Raw genomic sequence first — 17,656 nt, forward strand, 5'->3', positions numbered from 1 at the left:
TATTCCTTGACCGTGCAGGAGCTTAAACTGCAGTCTCTGCATTCAGGTAGTTGTTGTTCAGACAACATGGTGTTCTGAATTTTTACAAGTGCTGCCATGACCATGAGATTTTACTGTATCATGCAAAGTAGTTCTGAAGTCTCTTAAATACAGAGTGTCTGGAAAATTATGTACCTTTATGTCCATGATGAAGAGAGTTAACAAGTCAGGAGTGAGCCAGGACGAGAGTCTGTTCTGTCCCCCTGCAGAGCAGCTTGGAAGTGCTGATGAGAGAAGGGCTGTGAGCAGAGGCTGGGCTTTTGCTCCTTGGCCCAGCCTGTGTGGGCACAGCTAGCCAGGGTCATAGGTCAGGAAGAGCAGCTGAAGGTTCGGCTGTTGAGGTCACGTTGGGCTGGGCTGTCTGTGCTGTGCCAGGCCATAAGGAAGGCCTGGGCACTCCCTCAGAGGGCCCTGCTTTGCTACTGAAATGGCACAAATGGGCCTTCTCTGTACAAGTTTCCATGCGACCCGTTTTGCATTCTCAGGCCTGGGCATCTTGAGCCACGTTGTCCTGGAATAACTGCCCGGGAGTGTCAGGAGCGAGCAGCTCATGTCTCTCCGTATTTGCAACCTGTAGGTCAGCGAAGGAGAGCCTGGAATCCAGCCTGTTTGCTGCTCAGCAGCAGATATCCCAGCTGGAGATCACCAGCAACCATCTGGAGGCTCAAGTGCTCACAGTCACACAGGCCAAGGAGGCGCTACAAGGTGAGAACCTCGTGTGCTTTGTTTGTGGTGCCGCCCCACCTAGAGAAGCTGCTGTAAAGCCTCCTCTGTCTGCAGGGCTTCTGAGGAGCGGTGGCGCTGGAGGCAGGGCCCTCCTACGCTGACACTGAAAGGGCCTGAGTCAGTAAAGGCAGTAAAGACTCTGAATCTTGCTGTTGGTCGTGTTTGCAGGAGAAGTGAAGTGCCTCCAACGTGAGCTGGAAGCAGAGAGAGCTCTCAGGAAGCAGGAGCAGGAAGACACAGCACAACAGCTCTTGCAGGTAGAGCAGCAGTGTCACAAAAGCCTCAGGCTTCAGGGAACTGCTCAGCAGGTGGAAATAAACAAGCTCCTGCAAGACCTGGTAGGTGACAATACGCTTCTGAATTGTCCAAGCTGGCCCTGGGGGCTGGTTTAGCACCAGCAGAGCCTGAGGGTGTGAAAGGGCAGCAGTCCTCTGCCAGAGGCCTCCCGCTGCTGGGCCGGGCAGGAGAGGCGGCGGCTCGGACTTGGAGGCGCGTGAAGACCCACAGGATGGTGCTGGGCCAGTAAATGCAGCCACGGCTTCCGTGAGGGCGTAAGGCGAGTTCCAGAGCAGCTTGGGCAGTGCCCACCCAAAGCGTGGCGGCCCAGGGCAGGATCTTCCCCGAGTCCCACCTGCCACGGAGCAGATGCCAGCGTGGAGCAGATGCCAACAGTGCTGCTGGCTGCAGGCGTGGGAACTCGGTTCCTGTCTTGCTGTGCTCCCACGGTGGACAGAGGGATTAGCTTTGGGCTGGAAGCAAATGGAACAGGCCCCGGTCCTTCAGTCCTTGTGACTGGGGCATCAGGGTGCCAGAAGGTGACACCTCCTTTTCTGAATGGTTGGACTCAATGCTTGTGCAGGTCTTTCCCAACAGAAATGATTCCATGGTTCTGGGATCCTTGCACCTGCTGAGCCTCCTTTTAAATTCCCTGACAGGACACGGTTTCTGGAGAGCAGAGAGCCAGTGCTGTTGTCTTTTCAGGTTGGGGTTTGTGGGAGGGATGAAGCTTCACGTTTTTCAGCGAGGAGCTTGCCTGGGGACTTCAACTTGAAGATTTTTCCTCCCCTCCTCAGGCAATTGAGCGGGAAAGGTACCATGCAGACATACAGGAGATGCTGCAGCAATGGGGAAAAGAGAAGGCAGAGAGAGAGCAGGAGCACCAGAAGGTGCTGTTTGAGATGAGGCAGAAAGTTGCCACCCTGCAGGCTCAAAGACAAGAGGAACAAACTAGATTTGAAAATGCCAAGCGAGAGGTAATGATTGTGCAAGGAGAATTGGTGTGATTTTTTGCAAGGCTGGAGCTGTGGGAGATGGCAGGCTATGGGGCTGTGTGGAGCATGCCCTCCATGTCTTCTACATTGAATTTGGGGAGGTGAAAGGTGAAGAGGGCTATCTTTGGGCCCAGGAATGAGCCCTCTCACAGGAAGCCCGGCAGAAACATCAGCTTTCCGTTGGGATTTTTGTGCTGCTCTTGTGCTCTGTTTTCCTAAGACTTACCTTGGAGGATCTTCACTGTTCTCTTAAGGGTCCTCTTTTGGTGTGTACTGGTCGGTGTCCATAGCCAAACTGAGTTTGTAGGACTTTTCTTTTGTGGGCACAGGGAGGGCGCAGCGGGAACACTGACAAGAGACAAATCTTTTTAAAGACTCGCCTGGAGTATTTCTGAACAGCAACCCAGAGATGTCTCCTGGGCTGTGTTCTAAGTCACTCTCTGGGAAGCTGTGTCCCCCCCAGGGCAGACAGTGGCCCAGGGGAACAGCAGCCGAGTGCTCTGAGAGCGCGTGAGCCCATCAGTCTTTGCCTCTTGCCACACAGAGTTTGCAGGGGAAGTGTCAAGCCCTCTGCTCTTTCCTTCTGTGCAGGTCCTGCTGGAAAAGCAGAAGGAGAAGAATTCTTTATCAGAGACACTGCTCCAAACTCGGGGACAGCTAAGCCAAGCCTGCCAGCAGGTGCAGCAGCTCAGGCAGGAGGTGAAAGAGCAGCAAGAGAAGGGGCAGGTAAGTCTGAGCAGGCAGGGAACAGAGTGCAGGGCAGTGGCAAGGGCACAAAAGGCAGGTGCTGGGAGTCAGGAGGCAAGGGCTGCTTCAGGCCCTGGCAGCACAGAGCCTGGCAAGCTCCAGAGCTCAGGCCCGGGAAGCAAGGCTTACAATGGAAGCAGAGCTGGGTAGAGAAGCCAAAAGAAGTCGCTGAAGGAATGGGATTTTGAGAGAGCAAGTGGGAAAAGCTGAGCCTGAGGGCAGGTCGCAGGAAGTTGCTCTGCATTTTGTTGCCAGACCATCCAGGCAAAGCTGCAAGCTGAGCTGCAGAAAGCTCGGAGGGGAATCCAGGCAGCGCAGAAGAGGCACGAGGAAGAACTACGAGGCATCAAAGAGGAAATGAATCTCCTCCTTGAGCAGAGGGAGGCTCTACAAAAGCAGGTGAGTGAAAGAGCAGTGGCACCGCAGCATCCAGCAGGGGGTCTGTGCCCTTCTTGCTTTTCCATGGCAGAGCAGCAGCTGCTGGGGTGGTCCCTGGGGCTGCCTCGTGCTCTGGGATCCTTGGCAGCTGCTCTGAAGGACCCTCGGTGCTCTGCTGAATCTCAGCTGCTGCCCTGGACAGCTGGGCTAGTCCTCTGGGCTGTTGGCCAGCAACCATCAGCACGGATTCCTGCTGGCCTCTTCTTGCTGGCCTTGGTGTGGGAGGTGCTTTTTCAGGTGCCCTTGGTGGGCCACGTAGAGATTGAAACAAGTTGTCCGTATGCATTGTGAATCTGGTGCTCTGAGGACAGGGAGAAATGGAAAGTTGGCCTTTGCCTTTTCTCACAGCCTCTGCTGTGGCTGACAGTGACAGGCTGTGGCTGTAGCCTCTGACTGCTTTGTTCTGTTTGACTGGAGGTGGGAGAGTTGACATCTCAGCTGGCAGCCTCCAGAGAGTCCCAGGCAACGATTGTTCAGAGAGCCCGGCAAGATGTGAGGGAGGCCCAGAAGCAGTCAAGGCAGAAGCTGTTGCAGGTTGAGCAGCTCCAGAAGATGCTGGAGGAGGCAGAACATCAGAACAAGGAGCTGCAAGTGCACCTGAAGAACTTGGAGATGGAAAGGAGTCAATGGGAAGAAGTGGCACGCCAAAATTCGGGACTTTGGGCTTCCTTGAACACCCTAGAGAAGGAAAAAGCCAGGTAAATGAAAGCCTGTGGGACTCTGCCTTGTGGGAATGGATTCCCTCTTTGCCATCTTTGCACCTGCCAGGGGCTCTGGCAGCATTTCCTATGTGGCAGAGTTCTGAACTCTCCGTGCAGACGCGTCTCGTTGTCTGGATGTTGTGTTTCATTTTCTTTTCTTTCAAGCCTTCAGTTAGAGTTTTTCTGAAGACAAAGGCTTTTGGAGTAGCTCTTTCCCTCTAGGGGTGTGTTCTGTTGTGAGGTGGGTGTGCTAACACTGCCCAAGCTGCAGTGTAAGGAGCTGGACACATCCAGCAGCTCCGCCTTGGGTCCTGTAACTTGAAGCCTTTGGGATCTGGACCAGCCTGGCATCCTGATGCCTTTGCTTGGCAGAACCATCTCAAGGCCCTGATTGCTGACCTAGGCCAGATTCCCCTCAAAGGCACCCAAGAACCAAGAATGTCTCTGTTGCATCGTTCCTCAGAAAATGCCCCCAGGTGCCTGGGGGGGCTCAAGCAGGGTCCCTGCCAGCCTCCAGAGTCACAGGCAATACTGACTGTGCAAAGAATGCAAGAGACAAGACCAAGGTTAGCGGGGCCCCTCCAGCTGACCAAGTCCTGCCGGTCTTCAGTGCCACTGGATTCTTCTTTTGAGAAGAAGACAAAGAAAGGGCAGGGCCCTCTTGCTTGCCTGCAGGTTTCTGCATCTTCCATCAGGTTGTGCTCCAAGGCTCTGTTGCCACTTCTGCTATCGGCCTTTGTTTCTCCAGCTGGAAGTAGGATGGGTGCTGGTAAATCTTAGGGAACTTCCCCGAGATCCTCTGGCTGTAGGGTGCTGCTCCTCCTACCTGGACATACAAGATGGGGCAAGGAAATGTCTCTTCCATGTTGACCAAACCTTTCCCCCTTGGAGCCTGGGTAGTCAGAAGAAAACTCTTCCTCTCCCCTAATCTCTTCATGGCAAGACTTTGTTAGGTCTATATTCACATTCCCATCTCAAGAAGAAGGTAGGACATGTAGGCAGGAACTCCCCATTCTTTCATGAATAAAAGCAGAGTGGGCACATGCTGGGCTGTGACTGCAGGGGGAACAAACAAACAGCCACGTTGTTTAGACAAACCTCATCAGACAGAGCAGTTTTCCCCGAGGTGGTGCGAGTCCTAAGAGTTCCTAAAATGTGATACCGTGTAGTAATGAGTTGCATGCTTCCCTTTTAGGCTGCTTCTGTCTCTGGAGGAAAAGAACCTGTGCCTCAGAACACTGGAAGAAAAGAACCAGGCACTGAACAATCAGGTGTCTCAATTTCGTTCTGCTCTTCGCGAGGCCGAGCAGCTCTGTGCAAACCGCACAGGACAAGTGCTGAAGCTCAACACCCAGGTAATCTGTGCCCTGGCGTCCTCTTCTCCAGGGACACACATCATCACCTTTGGCTTGGAGGCCCCAACTGCTTTCTCCTCCCAGCAGCATCCACTGCTGCCATGTTCTGCCCCGGGGTGCTGCTGCACCCACAGGCCAAGGCTGGATCTGGTGTCTGCTGCCGATGTTTTCCTCCGTTCTCTCCCGGCTCCCAGCAGGAAATGTGGGAGGAGAAGCAGCAGCAGACTCCTTTGGAGCTTCTCCATCCCTCTGTTAGCAGTGTTGTCCCAGATGGAGTTGGTGCCTGTGCTGGGCACCGAGCAATGTGGGCACACAGACGTGGCTATGGCAGGCTGGGGAGGGCACTTCCAGCGCAGCCAGTTCAGCCGGTGTTCAGAGCTGCAGCCTCAAGGATGCCCATTGGCTCCCTTTCCCTATTTTCAGGACACTTGTTTCCACTGGAATCCTTGGCTCTGTGCCTTCTGTTTTGGGCATGTTTTTTTGCCTGAAATCATTTCTCCTTTGTTGCTTGCTCTACTGCCTGCTCTGCTGCCTCAGGAGCAGCCCTGTCCCTGAGGCTCTGTGCATCCATCTTCCAGATGCCGGCCGAGCTGGAAGCAGTGATCGAGAAGGCGGCTCCCCAGCCTACTCAGGAGAAGCAGGAGCTGGAAACTGAGGGGTCTGAGCTGCATGTGAGGCTCCAGAGCTCTGAGGAAAGAGCAGAGGCCATGGCCACGCAGTGTAAGACTTTGGAGCTGGAGCTGAGGGAGGTGCAGGCTCAGATAGACCATCTGAAGGCTCGCAACCAGGAGCTGCAGCAGGAGTTGGAGGAAAGTGAGCAAGGTAGAGCTTCTCCTCTCGCACCCACTGCCCCATCCCGTCTTGCCAGCAGGGCTCTCTGATCCCATGCAGAGGAAAAGTGCCCAGAGATGGCAGAGGGGAAGAACAACCAGCAGGAGATTTCTCCATCCAGTGCCAGTGAAAGCTTTTTCTCGAGGAAGATGCCGTGGCTGGCAGTGCCATCTGGCTGTGCTATGGCTGATCCCGTGCACAGGTGGTGCCTTTCAGGTGCTGTGTCTGTGCTGAGGAGCTGTAGCTGGATGCCTCAGCTCGATTCCCCCCAACTCCAGGCCCTGCCAGAGCCCCCAGGCTATTGGCCTCTCTGGAGCAGGGCTGCACAGGCATCCCCGCTCCTTTGTCTCTCTTGGACTGCTCACTCTGCACAAGCCCAAGAGGAAAGACACTTTCCTATTCCTCTGAACCTTGCCCCTTGGATTCCTGCTTTTTTCTCTGCCTTGAAGTTTCCTTCATTTCTGTCAGCTTTGGAAGCCCTTGCGGCCTTAGGGGCTGGCAAACACAGGCAGGCCAAGAAGACAGTGCTGTTGTCCCTGCAGGATGCACATCAGTTTGCCTTTGCTTTGCTGTTCTCATTCTCCTTCTCCTTCCTGCTGCAGCGATGTGGAGGGCAGAACACCAGAAGACCTCTCGAGAAACTGCCCTGGAGAAAGAGGCCATTGCCCTGAAGGAAGAGGGTGTGACTCTTTGTCAGGAGGTGGCATCTCTGCAGAGGAAACTGGAGAGCCTGGAGAAGGAAAGGAAGGATGTGCTGGTGAGAACGGCAGATGCCATGAAGGGCCATTTCCTAGCTATGTTTGGCCCTTGTGTTAATAGTTCTAAGGAGCACCTCTTTCCAGCTGAGCTTTTCAAACTGCATTCTTCTGAATAAGGAGGAAAAGATGTCGTAGTCATGTCAAAGCCAGTTAGTGCTGAGGCTGCTGGTTTTCCTCCATGCTGGAGTTTTGTGCCCTCTAGTTCTCAATGTCCACACTGTCTCTATGGACATTGCATGGTCTGGGCAATTCCTCGTGTCCAAACCCACGTCCAGATTTCAAATACCTGGACCTGGAACGAGGGGTGAGAAGGCCAAGTTTGCTGTTAATAGAAAGGTGTTTGGCCTTGGCCATCAGAGAGCAGCCAGTGGGGAGAAAAGAGAGAAAAGCAAAGTGCTGATGCAGATAAGGACGTGTGCCTGCAAGGGGAGAACTCGTCCTGAGTGGCAGCAGAGAATGACAGACTGATGTGGCCATTGCTGCTCCAAGAGAGGGCAGTGGGGCTCTCGGGGATGGTGCCATGGAAACTCTACACAGGAGAGCTCAAAAACCACTCCTGTCACCCCAGCTGCAGGGAATGAAATGTTGGGGGTGTTTGCTCTTCCCTTTCTCCCTGCTGGAGAGCACATCCTCATGGCACCGCCTAAATCCTGCTTAGCGTGGACTTGGAATCCTGGCTGCAGTTCTGGCAGCTGCTCCCCAAAGGAACACTCGAGTGGAGCTGCAAGAGGTCGGGGAAGGGCAGAAAGGGAGCTGGGATGGGCTGAGTGAGCTGGGAAAGACTCAGCGTCAAGGGCGGTCCCAGCAAAGGTCTGAGGCATCCCAAGAGGCAGAGAGAGAGGGGCAGCCTTTGCCTGCCTGTGGCAGGAGTCCCGATCTGGTATGAAAAGCAAACCGAGAGAGGGAATGAGTGACCTCCCTGTTTTGGCAGCGTGAACGGGAATTGTACGAGGAGCAGATGAGGGATCTGAAAAAGAAGAATGAAATGAAAACACTTGAAATTTCAAGAAAGGAAACAACGCAACAATTGGACGCTGAAAATGAAAGAAAACAGGAGGAGTTGGAGCATGGGGCTGCTGCTTTGAAGGAAGGCAGAGGAAATGCTCAAGTCCTGTGTGCTCCACTGGCCAAGTGTAAAATTGCCAAAGAGGCTCTGAAGAAACACTCAGCCTTTCTGCAGGGAAAGAGTCATCCCCAGGTAGGCACTGGCACTGATCTTCAGTCCACTGCAACGTCTCTCAAAGATTCCAATGAAGTTTCCCATGAAGAGGTGGGATTCTAAATCCCTGTCAGTCTAGGCCTGCTTGGGCAAAGCAGCCCGGGCTGCAGCAGGCAGCCTTGTGTGTCTGCCTGGCTCCAGCCAGAGACCATTGGCTGCCAGATTGTTTGCTGGCACGCCTGGAATGACTGAGGCAGCTCTGGAGCTGCTGTTCAAATCAGCTCCAGGCCAAAAGCTGGGCATGGGGAATTGCTTCTCCCGTGCCCAGGCAAGGGGAGGCAACAAGTGTGGGTTGGATTTGGTGTGGAAAGGAATGGAGCAGGTGAGCAGAGTGATGGACTGAAGTGAGCAGAGTTCTGTAGCGAGGGCTGAAGAGCAGCTGCACTGCTGGAGCTTCGAGGATGCTTCCCCAGATGGAGATTTCTGAGGGACAGCTCTTGTGGTGTTTGAAATAAGGGAATCATCTCCTCTCTGAACACCCAGCAGGCTGTTGGAGCAGAAGGCAAGCGGCTGTCTGAGCACTCCAGGAGGGGTGTGGAATGTGTGCGGGACCAGGTTGCAGCAGCAGCAAAAGACAAGCCAGAGAAGCGTGAGCTCAGGAGAACTTTTGAGGTAAAGTGGGCTTTCACTGCCTCTGCAGAGCCTCAGGCTCCTCTGGATCATGATTCGTGTGCCCAGGCAGTGCTTTGGAGTCCTCTGCTTGTTTCCTTGCCTCTCCCTGTCCCTGCTGTGGGCACACCCCTTTGTTTGTTCTCTCTGTTGTGGCAGCCCATGGCTTTCACAAAGGCACCTTCACTCCGCTGCCTCCCTCCCTGGCCCCGTGTCCCCGGACACACACTGGCCTCTCCTGCACAGCCCCCAGCGAGAGCTCTTTGCCCCCAGTGCTGTCTGGTGCAATTGAGGGTCTGTGAGCAGAGATCTCCTTGCCTTGATGTCCAGAGGTCCTTTTGCCCCATGTTTGCTGACAGGTTTCTGTGACCCTTTCTCCCATCCAAGGTGCAGGATGAACATGAAGGGAGGAGAATCAGAACTTTTAGGAGAGTGTTCCCCCCAGACTACTTTACATTGCCTGTCTCCCAGTCTGACCAGAAAAATGCATCAACCTCTGAAAGACAAGAGTCCTCCAGTAGCTCAGGGGAGCTGCAGCCCCCGTGCTGAGGCACAGCCTGTGGAGAAAGGGGTCAGTGGCCAGAATGCGTGCTTTGGGAATCAGAGCTGGGTTCCTAAATCCTGTCGGAACTCTCTCTCCCAGACCTGTGGTGGCTGAGGGTTGTATGAGGGAAGGGTTTGCCAGCCATGAACTGGACTTGTTGATCATCTGAGCTCCGTTCAGGGGCAGTGTGGGAGCCTGTTCCTTTCCCCTTCCCCAAGGGCAGAGTGTTGGTGAGGGCTGGAGTTGGAGGCTGTGTCTGCCCCCACAGCCGGTACCGTGGGGCTGCGGATGCTCCTGCCCACGTGGGCTTGTCTGAGCTGGGCTTTCTGCCTCTTTCAGGTGTCCTTGCTGCAGTCACAGCTGGCCCGAGACCGGCAGGAACCCCTGGAGAGCTGTGCAGGGAGCAGGCAGGAGATGCTCTCGTTGAGTCACAAGGACCTCCTTACTTCCTAGGCTTGTCAGAGAGGAGACAGGGTGCAGCTGCATGCAGTCGTAGCCTCAGATTTTGTCCATAGTTTATGTTTAAAGGATTGCAGGTGTAATTGTAGGATTGTAGGATAATAGGTGTAATTGAACCTTTATACAACTGTGTTCCATAGGATGAAGGATATATTTATAGAAAAATAAAGTGTTTATTACGACTACACAAAAAGACCTTTATCAGAGTTATTGACTACCCAGTACAGAGAACTATAACTTCCGGTAGAGTGCATTATATTTGAAGCAACATGGAAGCAGTTATATTCAAGCCAGCAAAACCAATTAATAATTAAAGATTGATGCTTCTCACCCAAACCAATGACCGTGGGCAAATATTTCTGTCAGCCTCAAGGAGTGACCTTGAGGGGCATCCTCACTCCAGGGAGGAATCTGCAGATGGGAGACACGTGACATGAACCACTTTGGTGAGGGCAGGAGAATCCTGCCACATGTGGAGCTTTTGCATTTGTCCTTAGGAAACTGCAACCTGTTTTTTCTCCGAGTCACAGAATCTCAGGCTGGGGGAGGCTGGAGGCACCTCTGGAGGTCACCTTGCCCAGCCCCCTGCTCCATCAGGGCCACCCAGAGCTGGCTGCCCAGGAGGTGTCCAGGCGGCTTTTGAATCTCTCCAGGGATGGAGACTCCACCACCTCCCTGGGCACCTGCACCAGTGCTCGGCCACCCTCCCAGTGGGAGGAATTCTTGATCCTGGAAACACTCAAGAACTGGCTGAGGATGAGAAGGTCAGGGGTTGAGGTCCTAGTTTAGAATAAGGTAACTTAGCAAGGTGAAAAGCAGAATCACAGCCCTGGCTGACAGGAGATCAACTGAGCGGGGAACTTGTGATCAACCTCATCTCAGAAAGGAGGAATGTGGAAGAAAAAATTGTGGAAGAAGAATCAAGTTATCCAGAAGGAGTGAACAGACATTGCTGTGGAAGCAGTAGGGGAGGGGGAGAATAGTCAGGGAGCTCTTGAGCCAGGCATCCACCAGGTCTGAGGACCAGAGGAAGCTACAGGAGCTGTCTGTCATCTTCAAAAAAGCCTGGCCATTGAAGGAGGTTCCTGAGAACAGCAAAGAGTGTTACACCAGTCTTAAAGATGGGCACAGAAGAGGATCTGAAGAACTACAGGCTAATCAGCTCCTTTGGAATCCCTGGGAAGGTGATGGAGCAAATGGTCCTGGACACCCTTTCAAGCAACTGCGAGGGAAGGGCACTGGGAAGAGCCAGCACAGATTTACCACGGGGGAAATCATGGCTGGCCGACCTGATGGACTCTGTGAATAATGGGGGACCAGGGAGGGTTTTGCTGACACTGCAAACCATTCAACAGCCACACAGTCTCCTTACAGCCGGACTGGTGAGGTACGGACCGAGTGAGCGGCCAAGTGAATGGAAAACTGCCCGAGCCAGCAGGCTCAGTACTGCTGGATCAGGTGCAGGAAGTGGCCAGGCTGTGGTGACACCACTCACTGATCCTCCCTGGAGCCGGTATTACTGTTGATTAACGACTAATATTTACATGCAGAGGATGTCTCCTCTAAGCAGATGTGTGTCATGAAACTTTACACCGGGTGTTTATTCCGTCAGGATCATACACATTCATTACAAGGTGCTTCCGGGCTAATACATAAACATTACTTTCCTAGAACTAATTTACCCACCTCTGCCCCTTACTGGAAGTCCTTTTATGGTCTTAGAGGGTTGTCTAAAGGGGTCTCTGGTGGTCGTATTCGCTGAGAGCCCCCAAAATTGGAAGTGACCTTGCCTTGAACTTCTCTTAGGGCATGCACTGGTGTTTCTTGTTACATAACTTTGTCACAAAACCCACTTAGGTTCCTTATTATCTGTTTGTCCACTGCTTTCAGCTCTGTTTAGCATCCTGTGTGTCTACTTTTACATTCTTTTATCTAATTTGCTAGTTAGTCTTTAAGCTCTATTTTGCAACCGAAAATTTCTATTCTCCATGTTGTCTGTCACAGTGAGTGGCAGCGATGCATCTTCTGGAGAAGATGCATCTGGAGCCAGCCCCCATTTCTATGGTCCCTGAGGCTGACGGATGTGTCACGCACTGATGTCACGTCCAGCCTCAGCTCAGCTTGCATCCCTTGCCCAGACAGGGGAGACCCACAGGCAGGAGAGACAGAAGCCGTGTGCTCAGGCTACCCTGCCTTGAAGGCACATAAGCCTCCGCTTTCTACAGCTGCTCAAGGGTCAGGGCACCTGGCAGTGAGCCTTCAGCACCGAGTGATGGCATCCCACTTTTGCAGTCTTGGCCCAACTGGATGACCTGGTCTCCTCAGGAGCTGCCCTTTGGCCTTGTCAGGGACCACCCAATGGACATGATGCCGTGGCAGCTTGGCACTCCCTGGATTCGCCATCCCTAGCGTGATGTTTCTCCTCAGCATAGAATCCCCGACTGGTCTGGGATGGAGGGACCTCAAAGCTCATCCTATGCCACCCCTGGCCGTGGGCAGGGACATCTGCCTCCAGACCAGGTTGCTCCAAGGCCCCTCCAACCTGGCCTTGGACACTTCCAGGCATGGGGCAGCCACAGCTTCTCTGGGCACCCTGTGCCAGGGCCTCCCCACCCTCCCAGGGAAGAACTTCTTCTAACCCTGCCCTCTGGAATGGAAAGCCATTCCCCTTGTCCTGGCATTCCAGGCCCACTCCCCGCTCTCCTGGAGCCCCTTTAGGCACTGGAAATGGCTCTAAGGTCTCCCCGGAGCCTTCTCTTCTCCAGGCTGAACACCCGCAGCTCTCCCAGCCCGGCTCGGAGCAGAGGGGCTCCAGCCCTTGGAGCATCTCTGCAGCCTCTCTGAACTCACTCCAGCAGCTCCACATCCTTCTGATGCTGGACCCCAGGGCTGGAGGCAGCTCTGCAGGTGGGATCTCACCCAAGCAGGGCAGAGGGGCAGAATCCCCCTGTCCCCTGCTGCCCACGCTGTGAGGTCAGTCCAGGACATTGGGGGTTTCTGGGTGACAGTGCAAGGGGCTGGGGCACGTTGAGCTTTTTATGCACCAACACCCCCAAGTCCTTCTCCACAGGGCGACTCTCGATCCATTCTCCGCCCAGCCCGAGTCTGTGCTTGGGATTGCCCTGATCGCTCTGCCCCGCCCCTTTCTTCACCCGCCGGCCAATCAGCGCGCGGCTGCCCTTGGCAACAGAAGAAGCGCGGCAGCAGGGGCGGCTAACGCCAATCAGCGCGTGGCTCGGGAAGGGCTGAACCAATGGGAGCGCAGCGCGCCTCACGGCGACGACCAATCAGAGTGCGGTGGCCGTGAGGGACGGGCTGGGGCGGGGGGGGAATGGCGGCAAGAGAGGGAGAGGGGAGGAACATTGGGCGGCCTGGTGGGGCCCGCCCGCCGTTTCGGAGGCTCCCAAGCGCTTCAGCTGCCGTCGCACGGTCCCCCCTCCGCACCGATTTGCTTGAGAAGGGAGGGGCGGCTCCTGCCGAAACCGCGCTCGGGGAAAACTCCCCACAGGGGTTGGCTGTGCGAGGGGAGGGCGTGGGTGTGCACCAGCCGTCCCCGCCTCAGCAAAACGTCCCCTCAGGGGTTGGCTGGGCGGAGTCACGACAGGACGGGACGCTTCAGAAGGACCCAGAAAAGACCCCAAACCCCTTCGGAATGTCAGGAAAACTGACCCAAAACCACTGGAGGTTTATGTCCAAAAAGGAGACAGAGAAATCCTGTTACTTTATTCACATAAAGGGAGTGATCATGGTCATTTCCTGTGGGGTCTCTCAAATTGTTGGAGGATCCAGCCTTCTTTTTATCCTAATTTCCCGGCCACATTTCCCTCTGTCTTTCCCCGTTGGCTGAGGTACTTGAGAGGTACAGACTTCCCGAATTGCCTAGTAACATACCCCCTTCCAATGTGTACTCTCCCCTTCCCTCTCCCCCCCTCCCCCCTGTTTTCTTTTGCCTTGTGTTTCTGTTCTTTTTCTCTAAGTCCAGGGATTTAAGGCAGTCTTGAGTGAGTAACACTCCCTGTCAATTAGTGGAATTCCTATGGAATTTTTGGTTCCTCTTATTGAAGAAGGGGCAGTCAATAACTACCTCATGTAAGCACAAGTTAACTATTGGGAGACAGCAATGTTAGTTCAGACGGAAGATGTTCATTACAAAGCCTGAGAAGCCGAATTCACCCTAATCTTGTCAAGATAGAGGGGACAAGGATCATCTCAGAGATTGCTGAATCATCCCTCAAAGGACTACGCATGCCCAGGGAGAAAGGTGAAAAAGTTCACTGCGAGGATGACTACTGGCCTCCATCAGAAAGACCCCCGAGGAAGAGGAGAGGCCTTCCTCAGCGCGACCACCAGGACACACAGCGCATGCGTGGCCCATATGCTAATGACTTCCGAGAAATAATTTGTGTAACCACACCTGTCCCAAGGAATGTGATGAATATTCATAATTTAACCCTTAATACTGTGTTGTAGAGAGCACCAGGTGTGTGTGTTTGGAGGAGCGATCCCCACACACCCGGCGCGCCGAATAAAGCAAATACCCGCTTCTCTGACTCTGTCTCTGAAGTGTCTCCTGGCCCGGTTGCGGCACGATTCATTATTGCTTCTTTTACCTCTCAGTATGTGGCTTTATCTACAGCAGGCCCACAGTTTGTAAAGACAACTTCTCATTCTTGTCAGGAATTTAAACAAAACGGACGAAAATGGGAGTAAATGTGAATAAATATGAGTAATTTAGGATGATATTTATGTTGTATTTCAAAAGTGGAGGGTTAAAAGATCATTTGGGCATTAAAACACCTCAAAAAGACACAAAATGCCTCAACCACATTGGAAAATTTTAATAAATGTAACTAAAATAGATCTAAATTGACTGAATTTGAATAAATTCAGGACATGGCATTATTTCTGGAATGTGGAGGATGAAAAGGCAATTTTGGTCCTAAAATGCCTCCAAAAAGCCCTGAAAAAGCACCCAGAAGCCTTAAGAGTCCCGAAGGAGAGCTCAGCTGCTCTCCAAAGGCCACAGGTTTCTGGGGGTTCTTATGGATTTGGGGGTGTCCCGGGGATCTCACCACAGGCCACCATGAGTCCCCAATGCCGGTGGCTCTGGGGAAGGCGCATTCCCGGGGTTCCCGAACCCCCCCACACCCGAACCCTGCAGGGGGGGTCCAGTGGTGCCGATCCACATGGAACAGGTCGGTGCAGTTCACCCGGACACTGAACCTGCACAGGCGAGAGAGCGTGGCAGGGGTGGGGCAGGTGAGGGGCAGAGCAGGGCAGGGGCCAGGCAGGGGTGAGACAGGGTGGGAAGGATGAGGGGAAGGGTGCGGCAGGAATGAGCAAGGGGTGGGGCAGGGGTGGGGCAGGTGAGGGGCAGCCCAATAAGTGCCCCCAGAGACCCCGAGAGCTGTCGCAGGATCCCGTAACTCACCTCATGTCCCCCTGCTGAGGACCACCCAGAGACCTCCGGGACTCTGTACCCCCCATATCTTCCTCCCCAGCGCCCTCAGGACCTCCCAAGAGCCTCCCAGGACCCCCCCAGGATGCCCCGTACCTGTCAGTGGAAGGCTGCTGCCCCCCCTATCTCCCCACCAAAGACCCCCAGGACTCTGTACCCCCCATATCTTCCTCCCAGACCCCTCCAGAGCCCCCTTAAGACACCCCAGAACTTGGCAGATACCCCCCCCAACCTGTCAGTGTAGGGCCCATACCCCCCAAGCCATCCCAGGGCCCCACAAAACTCCCCCCAGACCTCCCCGGACCCTCCACCCGACCATATCTCCCTCCTAGACTCCCCAGGACTCTGTATCCCACATACTCCTCCCATATCTCCCCCTAGATCCCCTCCCAGCCCTTCCCAGTACCCTCCCCAGGCACCCCCCTATATGTGGCGGTAGAGGGCTGGTGCCCCCCCGTAGACGAGGAGGGTTTGGGAGGAGGGTGGAAGACCATGGAGTAGCTGGTGGGGGGGAGGGGGGGGCTTCCCCCCCACCCCTAAACCCCAACCACTCCCACAGATTCCCTCCCCCCTCCAGCGGGAACTGGAGCAGCTCAGGAGAAAACGTCCTCGGGTGTGCAGCCTGGGGACAGGACCCCCAAATCAGGGGGAAACCCCATGTTATAAACAACCCAGATCCAATATGGAAATGAGTTATTAAAAATTTTATTGAGAACTATAAAATTCAGCAAAGCAAAAGGGATTGTGCTGGGAGCATGGCCAGGGGCCAGAGGCTCAATCACAAAATGGTGGTGCTACCTTTTATACCCCTGTGGCTGCATCAGCCTTATGCACACTGATGTACAGTTTTGCATAGTCTCACCCCACGTCACTCTTTTAGGAGCCGGCGCAGTTCTGTTGCTGTGCTCGTCGGGGTCCTCGTTGGATGGAATCCCACTCCTTTTGTGAAAAACGAGGTTCACTCTGCTGTTAGGATTTAAAAGTTTAATAAAGGACAATAGGGGACAAAGACAATAAAGCAAAAGTCACGGCGCTGGGTGCTTTGGCACTCAGCCAAGAGCGCACCTGCTATTGCGGAGACACCCTTTACACACCTGTCCTATTGCATCAGCCTAATGCATATTCATAATCAATCATGCCAATTCAAACTTCCCCCCCAAACTAGTTTACATGTTCCAGGAACTGTTTAGCATGGCTCCTCCTTGGATCTGCCTTTTTAGAGCACGCACATTTCCTGGCTGTGGTTTCAGTCAGTTTTTATTATCACCTCCAGGGTGGGCTTTGGTCGATGGTTTCTGCAGACGGCAGTTGCCGATAGCTGGCATGTCAGTAGCAGGGGTCTTCATCATCCGTTCATTGGATGTTATCCAACCAAGCAGACAGTTCAATTATCGCAAGCATAACTGTATCAGCTATTTCACTGTTATGTCTAAGTTTAGTTAATGGCAGAAATAAAGGCATTAGTTATTGTTGCAAAACTGTATCTTTATAACAACGATACTTTAACATTAAATACTTTAACATTGTTATTTAAATACTTTAACATTATACATATAGCATCCATTTTAACATTTGCGGAAAGCCAATATTATAGTATGTATTTATCACACATTTATGGCTGTGTCTTCGAAGTTTGGCTCGCAACAGCGTGTCCCACTTACAGAACTGACATTACAGCACACAAACTCATGCAGCCCTTATAAAAAAACAACTTTACAACCAGACTATTTTAACAACATTAAACATTTTAACATATACCATTGTCTTAATATTTCCCAAGGAAAATATCATAATATTTAATATTATAACTCATAATGTAATTCATAACCCATAAACATATGGCAAAAGCCAACTCTCAATAAGTTGTTTGTAACACCCCACAAGAGTAGATGGGACCCCCAGATCCCCCAGACCTCCCAAGATGGGAGATCCCCAAGACCTGCCCACCCCCTCAGATGCAAGGAGAACATGTCCTGTGGGGGACCCCAAAATCAGGGGGCTTTAAAATTGGGGGACACCCCAAAATCATGCTGTAAGACCCCAATATCAGGGTGACGCCCCTGCCAAAGAAGCTGGGACCCCCGAGCTCCCCCACATGGGAGGAGAATGTAACTGGGGGAGCATGAAATCAGAGGAAACCCCAAAATCAGGGGAACCCCCCCGAACGCTAGATGGGACCCCAGAACACCAAGACTCCCACAGAGCCTCCCCCCCTACCCCCCCCCCCCCCCCCCCCCCCCCGGGTGGAAGGAGAACACGTCCTTGGATGTGTGGCCTGGGGGTGTCACCAAAACTGTGGGAAAAACAAAGCCCTCACACAACATTTTTAATGTTAGAGAGTCAAGGCATTACTTTATTCTGGCCAGGATATTGTTCTGGCCAGGATGTACCCCAGAAATCATCTCATCCACACATAGCCCAGGTGTGCAGAGAGAATCATTCCATGACACATGGCTTCTACTAGATTTTCCAGATCTTTTATACAGTCAAAAGTCATAGAA

The 17,656-nt window shown here is 53.3% G+C and overlaps 1 protein-coding gene across 1 annotated transcript in view; it reads left to right on the forward strand.

The window, feature by feature from the left end:
- The window catches only part of LOC138101660 (centrosome-associated protein CEP250-like), a 58,042-nt gene that overhangs the window by 13,013 nt on the left and 27,373 nt on the right, over positions 1-17,656 (forward strand). The window contains exons 6-16 of the mRNA XM_068999434.1: positions 617-744; positions 934-1,103; positions 1,839-2,018; positions 2,628-2,762; positions 3,039-3,182; positions 3,639-3,919; positions 5,118-5,277; positions 5,856-6,099; positions 6,711-6,865; positions 7,798-8,136; positions 8,542-8,697. Coding sequence (XP_068855535.1) covers positions 617-744; positions 934-1,103; positions 1,839-2,018; positions 2,628-2,762; positions 3,039-3,182; positions 3,639-3,919; positions 5,118-5,277; positions 5,856-6,099; positions 6,711-6,865; positions 7,798-8,136; positions 8,542-8,697 — 2,092 coding nt within the window. The remainder of the gene's footprint in view (positions 1-616; positions 745-933; positions 1,104-1,838; positions 2,019-2,627; positions 2,763-3,038; positions 3,183-3,638; positions 3,920-5,117; positions 5,278-5,855; positions 6,100-6,710; positions 6,866-7,797; positions 8,137-8,541; positions 8,698-17,656) is intronic.

The sequence above is a fragment of the Aphelocoma coerulescens genome, unplaced genomic scaffold, assembly GCF_041296385.1.
Source record: "Aphelocoma coerulescens isolate FSJ_1873_10779 unplaced genomic scaffold, UR_Acoe_1.0 HiC_scaffold_39, whole genome shotgun sequence".
In the NCBI taxonomy this organism is placed as follows: Eukaryota; Metazoa; Chordata; class Aves; order Passeriformes; family Corvidae; genus Aphelocoma; species Aphelocoma coerulescens.